The sequence below is a fragment of the Dipodomys spectabilis genome, unplaced genomic scaffold (genome assembly GCF_019054845.1).
Source record: "Dipodomys spectabilis isolate Male_0828 unplaced genomic scaffold, ASM1905484v1 ptg000199l, whole genome shotgun sequence".
NCBI lineage: Eukaryota > Metazoa > Chordata > Mammalia > Rodentia > Heteromyidae > Dipodomys > Dipodomys spectabilis.
In genome coordinates, this window is record NW_024870876.1 from 2,369,561 (window position 1) to 2,378,328 (window position 8,768).

General features: G+C 36.4%; 1 protein-coding gene across 1 annotated transcript in view; it reads left to right on the plus strand.

Annotated features, from left to right (window-relative positions):
* Nucleotides 1–8,140, plus strand: part of Tcea1 (transcription elongation factor A1) — a 33,125-nt gene extending 24,985 nt beyond the window's left edge. Inside the window, exons 8-10 of the mRNA XM_042696135.1 lie at nt 427–573; nt 4,682–4,753; nt 6,675–8,140. Of these exons, the coding sequence (XP_042552069.1) occupies nt 427–573; nt 4,682–4,753; nt 6,675–6,683 (228 nt within the window). The 3' untranslated portion in view covers nt 6,684–8,140. The remainder of the gene's footprint in view (nt 1–426; nt 574–4,681; nt 4,754–6,674) is intronic.
* The last annotated feature ends 628 nt before the right edge of the window (nt 8,141–8,768 follow it).

The window sequence follows — 8,768 nt, forward strand, 5'->3', positions numbered from 1 at the left end:
TTAAAAGGAATATTTTTAAAGGAGACAAAGTCTTAAGTCATCTAAGGAAAAATATGAGATATACTTTTTAAAAACTTTACAAGCTAGGGCTGGGAAGGTGGCTCAGTGGTAGAGCGTTTGCCTTGCATGCCTGAGGCCCTGGGTTCGATTCCTCAGCACCACATAAGCAAAAAGAAAAAAGCCAGAAGTGATGCTGTGGCTCAAGTGGTAGAGCGCTAGCCTTGAGCTGAAGAGCTGAGGGACAGTGCCCAGGCCCAGAGTTCAGGACCCATGACTGGACCAAAAAAAACACAAAACTTTACAAGCTAATTTTACTTTTATTCATATAAAGTTAATTGAATATAAAAGCATTCAGGCTATAATATATATATTGGATGTGTATGTGTATGTTTGTGTAACTGTATGATATTGCCACTTCATTCATAGGAAATGGCTAGTGATGAGCTAAAAGAGATGCGGAAAAACTTGACCAAAGAAGCCATCAGAGAGCATCAGATGGCTAAGACAGGTGGAACTCAGACTGACTTATTTACATGTGGCAAATGTAAAAAGAAGAATTGTACTTACACACAGGTTTGTGATCCTAGATTATTTAAAATGCTTGCATTGTTATTTTAATTCCAGTTTCCTGAATAGAGAACCTCTCCTTTTCTAAGAAATTTCTCCTTACTTTAACCCTGTTATACTAAAATAAATTCTTGTTAATAAAGCGCTTGCTTGCAGCTCCTGCTTTATACAGGTAGCAAAAATGCTTACTGTTACTTTGACATTTTCACAAGGAAATGTGATCTGTTGGTGAAAGAATACTTTCTCTGTACTTTATTAACTGACAGTAAGTTGGTATAGTTATATCTTCATGGAAAATTACTGTGTGAATTGTATCAGTTAAATGAAATTGAATAAAGTAATCATTTAATTTTTAAAAGTTGTTATTATAAAGGTGATTTATAGTAGAGGGTTTACAGTTGCATAAGTCAGGTAATAAGTATATTTGTTTTTGGACAGTGTTATCCCTGACCATATTGGTTAATATATAAACAAGTCAGAATTGTTCATAGTTTGCAAAACAACAGATGTAATAGAAGGAAAGTTCTTCACTCTCTCATGTGACATGTGGGAACTTCAGGTATAACTGCTTTCTGGATACTTTTTTTTTTAACATATTGATAACTTTTGCATGTATCATATGATTGGTGTGTGTGTGTGTGTGTGTGTATGTATGTGTATGTGTCTGTATGTGTGTGTCTGTATGTGTGTCTGTGTGTATGTGTTGTGCGCCACAGTCCTGGAGGTTGAACTCTGGGCCAGGTCACTGTCCCTGAGCTTTAGTGCTCAAAGCTAGTGCCCTCTCTTAAGCCTCAGCTCCATTTCTGGCTTATTGGTAGTTAATTGGAGAGTCTCACTGACTTTGCTGCCAAGGCTGGCTTCAAACTGCAATCCTTAAATCTCAGCCTCCTGCATAAGCACCTGGCTCCAGCAGACTGATTTGTTTTTGAATATGCTTCTTATGGTTATATTTATGTATGTGAAAATAATTTATCACTATTTCAGTTTCATTTGCCAAATAGGGTTTTTTTATTTGTCCTTTTGTTTTGTACTATAGCTATAATCTGCCAAATTCAGAATTCTCTCTTACAGGTCATGATATGTTTCAGGTCATAGATTTAGGGTATTTTTCTCTTAACAAAATTAAGCATCTAGAAAATCTGCTGTTCCAGTGGTTTACATCTGTAATCCTAGCAACTCAGGAAGCTGAAATCTGAGGATTGTGGTTTGAAGCAAGTCATGAAATTTTTATCTCTAGTTAACCACCAGAATGCCAGAAATGGAACTGTGGCTCAAGTGGTAAGGCACTAACCTTGATTTAAAAACAAACAACTCAGGCACAGCAGCCAGTCACTGAGTACAAGCCACAGTATTAGTATCATTCTGTATACAGGTTGTACAAGTTGAATTACTCATTTTATTTAGGAAAATTTTAGCAAAGTAGAGTGATACATTTACAAAAGCAGATTATAGAGAGCTAAGGTTAACAACTAGAAAAATCATAGATATACAGTTTGCTTTTTTACTTTAACAGTATTGGGTTTTTTGTTTTGTTTTGTTTTGCTGGTTCAGTGTTCCTAAGCCTTTTTGTGTTCAAGCTTAGCGCTTTATCACTTGAGCCACAGCACCATTCCCAGCTGTTTCTGAATTGTAGCTAAGAGTCTCATGGACTTTTCAAATCACAGTTCTCAGATCTCAGAGTAGCTAGGATTACAGATGTGAACCACGGCACCTGACTAATACTGGGTTTTAATTCAGGGCCTCATGCTTTCTTGGCACTGGCGCCATACCACTAGCTTTTTACTTTTATTACTTTTTAAATAGGGTATTGGTTTTTTCTAAGGCTGGCCTAGATAGCAATCCTCCTATTTAGGTTTTCCACATAATTGGAATGGCAGGCATGTATCACCATGCACAACTTTTTATTTTTTGAGATGGAGACTTACAAACTTTTTGCCTAGGATGGCCTCAAACTGGGATCCTCTTTTAGTAGCTAAAATTGCAGGTATGAGTCAAGGTACCCATCTTCAGTTGTTTCTTTTAACAGAATTTAGTCTAGAAGTGAAATGATTTTCTTCTAACCAGAAAGCACTCCTTACAAACCTTCCAAAGTTCTTGTGCATATAGCGTAAAAAAAATTAAGTGTAGTTATGAACCTGTAATCCTAGCTGCTCAGGAGATGGGAGATCTAGAGGGTCACAGTACAAACCCAGCCAAGGCAGAATAGTCCATGAGATTCAGTCTCTAAAATAATCAGCAAAAGGAAAGAAGGAAGGAAGGGAGGTTGAGAAGAAGGGAGAGAGAGAGAGAGAGAGAGAGAGAGAGAGAGAGAGGTAGTGTACCAACTGAACAAGGAAGTCTAGTGAGAATGACTATGAGGCCTATTTAAACCCCAGTACCACCAAACAACAATAGAAAAATAGTTCAAGGTGATTCTTGGTTATTGTGGCTACCAAGTTACTAAAGGTTTCCCCAGAAAGCATAAAGTACTTTTATATATTTTTAGGGCTCCAGATAGTATTTGTTGAAATTGTTTAAAATAGTAAAACTTATCTGAAGGCCTCTTTGATTTTTTTTTTTTAAGCTTGGATCTTGCTAAGTAGCCAGGCCAGTCTTGAACTCATCCTCTTGCTTGTTTTCTTAGTGTTGGGATTGCAAGAGAACCCCACCATGCCTGACTTTTTTTTTTTTTTGTCAGTCGTGGGGCTTGAACTCTGGGCCTGAGAGCTGTCCCTCAGCTTTTCAGTTCAAGGCTAGCGCTCTACCACTTGAGCTACAGTGCCACTTCTGGTTTTCTGGTGGTTTATTGGAGATAAGAGTCTCACGGATTTTCCTGCCTGGGCTGGCTTTGAACCGAGATCCTCAGATCTCAGCCTCCTGAGTAGCTAGGATTACAGGAGTGAGCCACCTGCGCCTGGCTCCGTGCCTGACTTTTAAGAATAACTTCAATAAACCTCCATCTTATTTTGGAATGTGTATAGTTTAGAGAAGCAATTTTTCTGACTTTGAGACATTTTGTTTTAGTAATTTTCTTTAGTGAAGAGCTTCAGAAACCTGTAGTCCTATATCTATTTATAAAAATCATATTACTTGTTTTATTCTTGCTTAGTTCTCTTTTTAATATGTACATGTTTTGAGACAGGGTCTCAAATATTTATAGCATTGTGCCTTTCTCCTCCTGATCACTTTTTCTCTAATAAAATGAAAAGTTGCTCACTAAGCAATAGTTTTCTTTTCCCCTTAGCCAGTGCAACCAGAATTCTATTTTGTCTCTGAATTTGACTTCTATTACCTTTAGAATTTGTAAATGAATATTAACATGTTACATTTGTTTCTTAATGTTGTTTTTCCTATTAGCTAGTATAAAAGTATAATGATTGACTAGAGGATTTTCCTACTTGTCTGAGATAAATTCCATATGACATACAAGGAGATATTAGAGAACTGAAGCTTCTAAATAATTTTTTTTTAGTGTATGTATATAACAGTACTGGTTCTTGAACCAGTGTGTACTATCCCTTAACTTTTTCTTCTCCAGGATGATGTTCTTCCAGGCACTATTAGCTCATATTTATAATCCTAGCTACTCAGGAGGCTGAGATCCTGAGGATCATGGTTCAAAGCCAGCCTGGGCAGGAAAGTCTGTAAGACTCATCTCCAATTAACCACCAACAAATGGAAGTGGTGCTGTGCTGTGGCTCAAAGTGACAGAGCACTAGCCTTGAGCACAAGAGCTCAGTGACAGGGCCCAGTCCCTGAGTTTAAGCCTCCACAACCAGCAACAACAAAGAAAAGGCATTCTGTCATTGAAGCCACAGCTCCACTTCTCGCTTTTTTGTTGGTTAATTGGAGATTAGAATCTCATGGGCCTTTCCTGCTTTGAACCATGATCCAATCCCCAGAATTCACCCTCCTGCATAGCTAGGATTACAGGCATGAGCCACAAGCAAGCACCTGGCAGTAATTTTTTTTTTTGACATTATATACTATTTCTGAACTTGTTGCAGATTTTTACACATTTTATTGTGGTAGCATTAGGATTATTATATACCTTTATGCCATTTGTCTTTGTTTAGATGAGATTTTTTTTTAATGGTGCTTTATAAAGTAATATTTTCACTTGATTTTGCTGTAGGTGCAAACTCGTAGTGCGGATGAACCAATGACAACATTTGTTGTCTGTAACGAATGTGGAAACCGATGGAAGGTATAGTACTCTCTTGTAATCATATTGTTTTCATTTATAATAGAACAGTTTTCTCTGGTCTTTTCATATCTCTGTATAATGAATTGCACTCGTATGCTCACAATGTCTAGCACTGTCAAGTGACTGAATAACTACTTGTATATGTATTAATATATAACCTACTAGAAATAGTGAACTTGATTTTACCACTTTGTGTATATATTTTGATGGTACTGGGGTTTGAACACTTGGTGTTCTACCATTTGAACCACACCCACAACCCATTTTGCTTTATTTTTCTAATACTTATTTTCTATTTAATTATTTTTCTTGAAATTTTGCCCAAGTTGATGATGCTTCTACTATGCCTTCCACTTAACTTGATAATAGGTACATGCCACCATTCCCAAGTTTATTAGTTGAGATGGGAATCGTTCTGATTTTTTGCCTGGACTGGGTGGGAGCTGCAGTCCTCTTGATATCTGCTTTTACAGTAGCTGGGATTGTGGTATGAGCCATTCTACTCAGCTAGCAAGAATCTTAAATGTACAGTTACCATAATAATCCTATTTGTTCTAGCATTGATAAATTGGTTTCCCCTGTTATACTTCCAGAAAAATCTGTGTTTATCACTTGTTTTAAAAGATTTTGTTGCTTGAGATTTTTCTTTATTGAAATGGAGTCCAGTGATCTTAGAGTTGATTTTAGGAATTACAGATCAATGCTGTCATACTTTGGTAGACTTTTTTTTTTTAGTAAGTACTTGCATTGCCTGTATATTCTTAAATTTGGCTCCACAGACATGTCAGTGTTACTTAATTTATTCTTGAATAATTGCTTAGAGTTACAAAAATAAATAAATAAATAACTGGCCAGAAAGGCTGAGGCCTGTTATCCTAGCTAGTTTGGGGAACAGAGATCAGGAGATCATGATCTCAGACCAGCTGGGGCAGAAAAGTTTGTGAGGCTCCATCTCACAAAATGACTATACACAACTGTTAACCAAGTAGTAGGGAAACACATGGCTGGATCTATTGTGTGCCTGTCATTCGTGGTGACTATATTCTATATTTCCCCTTCCCTCCCCAAAAAAGGAGAAGAAATTAACCTTAGAAGGATTACACATCAGTCACAGGAACACTTTCACTGTAAACAAAGTTGGGAGGCAGCTATGGTAACAACAAGACTTTGAAGTTTGTATACCCTGATTTTAATTCACTGTAATGTTCTCATGTATTTAAATTACTACTAATTCTAGACTGAAAAAACTCAGACACTTAAGATGTGTAAATTGTGTGAAAATTATAATAGCTTTTATTTGTGGGATCTGGAGTCTGGGCCTCATGATTGCTAGACAGGCATCTACTACTTGGCCTAACTCCAATACATTTTTGCTTTAGTTATTTTTCAGATAGGGTTTTGTATTTGTTTTTCTAGGGTTGCCCTCAGACCTTTATCCTCCAGATCAGTCTCTACCTCCCAAATATTTGGAATTACAGTGTGCATCACCAGACTTGGACCCAGTCTTTATTCCAAAATGCCTTTAAAAAAATGAATAAAAAGCCAGGTGCTAATGGTTCATGCCTATAATCCTAACTATTTGGAAGGTAGAAAAGTTTATAAGACCCCTTCTCAGTGGAGAATTGGTACAGTGGTACACACTACTTACCCTACCTATAACATGATGGGTGGATTGCAGTCCAGGTATCCATCTAGGAAGGAAGCAAGACACTGTCCCAAAAATCCCAAGGTCAGGAAAGGGCTGTAGCTGTAGCTTGATGATACATGTCTGCCAAACAACAGGCCTTGAATCCAGTTCCTAGTACTGCCAAACAGACAACAGAAAGATAGTATACAAGCTGTATGCTGCTGTGCTAAATGGGAGGTCATACCCTAATGTTTCTATTTAAAAGTCTCACAAAATATTTTTTTTTCCCCACAGTTCTGTTGAGTTGGATGGATTGGCAAAATATCTGGACCATTAAGAAAATGGATTTTGTAATTAGCTTTAAAACTAAGTCAAGTAACTAGTTTTCCTGCAAGTTGGATTTTTAAAGCAGCATACTTCCTACATACATCCCTTGGGTTAGTCTTCGTTTGTAACCTAACTTCCCTTCCTCAAATGCCTTCTGTAGTTTCAGATCAATAGGGAGGCCACAATACTGGTATATTGGTTTCAAACTTTTTTTCATTTTTGTAAGTAGATTGATATTAAACTTTTATCAGCTAAACTTTTGGCAATTTTATTATTTTTTTCTTCCTAAAGGACATGTTAACTTTTTTATAGTCTAAAACATGCACACATGTACAGTAGAAATTCTGTTATTCTCTGTTAATACATAAATAGAAAGTACTTTGTTTTTCATAACTGGTATGTACCTATGAGGAGAAAAGGTAATATATTAGTTTTATCAAACATAATACTTGACCAGCTTATCAAAACTGTACATATTTGAACTAGTATATGATTTTGACTTAATTATTATGTCCACAATCCTTGAGTATTATTTTGCATCTGTAACTAACCATGATCATCATTTCTTATATTTCTCATACATGTATATTAACTTCTCTTAATAGATTTTACTCTCAGAAATCAGTTTGTTTTTATTGTTTATTTGCCTGTCTGGCTTTTCAGTGTATTTAGTTTTGTAGAAGAATTATTGTTTGGTAGACTTTTTCATGAATTTTCTCATAGACAAAAAGCAAAAGCTTCTGATACATATTTTTCTCCTCATAGGAATAATACTGGGAAGGAACTGTTGGCATTTTAGTATGATGTAGCTGTTGTAAACAGTTCTTAATTTGATTTTGACTTGGAAAGCTATACTGACCAAGAATTAAGCGTAAGGACCATATATAAGTCATTAAAGCTGTAGTCTCCCAATGGAGATAGAAGGTGTTTTTATCCTGAGTCTTACATGCTGACTTTCCTGTCATATTATGAATAAGATTGTTCAATGAATTGAAACATGGGCTATAGAAAGTAGTTTTACAGTATAGATCTTACAACGAAGTTTTGCTTTTAAGTTTGTACCATTTGTTCTGTTAGGAATAAGAAATGATGGGTTTACATGCTTCTTTGGGATACTCTCTTAAAGGCCACTATTACAGTCTCTCATTTATCATGCTGAGACTTCCTCCTTTCAGACAATTGTGGAGAGATACTTGTACCCACTTTGTACCTTCCTTCTGTTTCTACTGCAGATCATTTTAACAGATACAGAAAACAACATTGAAATGTCTATGGGTACCAACATACCTTTACTTTGTTAGTTTTGCGCTATCACTTTAAAGTACATTTTTGAAAGAATGAGTATAATAATAAAGTTAAAATAATCCCATTTTTAAATTAAGTGATCGGTTTAAAATTTGTAATTCAATAAATAAAGCTTTTTGTTGTTGTTATGCATGTATCACATTTTGTCGTTTTCTTAAGACATTGACTCTTGTTTGATCATTTGTAAAATATCCTCTCTTCCTCTTCCTGCTAAACTACCAAGGTACTTTTGTTTGGTTGGTTTTTTTGTTGGTTGTGGGGCTTGAACTCTGGGCCTGGGCGCTGTCCATCAGCTCTTCAGCTCAAGGCCAGCGCTCCTGAGACACAGTGCCACTTCCGGTTTTCTGGTGGTTAATTGGAGATAAGAGTCTCATGGATGTTCCTGCCTGGGCTGGCTGTGAACTGTGAACAGATCTCAGCCTCCTTGTTCTGAAGGCAAGGTACTAGAAGATTTTTTTTTAAGCCAAGGAGAAGCCCAGGATCCAGTCCACAGCTGCTGTCACAGTAGTATAACCTTGCAGGTGCCTTACTCTAGTTTTTAAATTCAACTTATTATTTTATATGCACACACACACACACACACAATGTAACATGCTTATTTTAAAAACTTGCTGTTCAAATATTTCAAATGTGGAAAGTATCTTTTCCTTTTAAAAGCTACTCCTTTCCCTATACTTAGGATTGAATTTAGAACCCTGTGCTTACTAGGGAAGCTTGTAACCACTTAATCTTCACCCCAGGCCATTTTGTTTCACT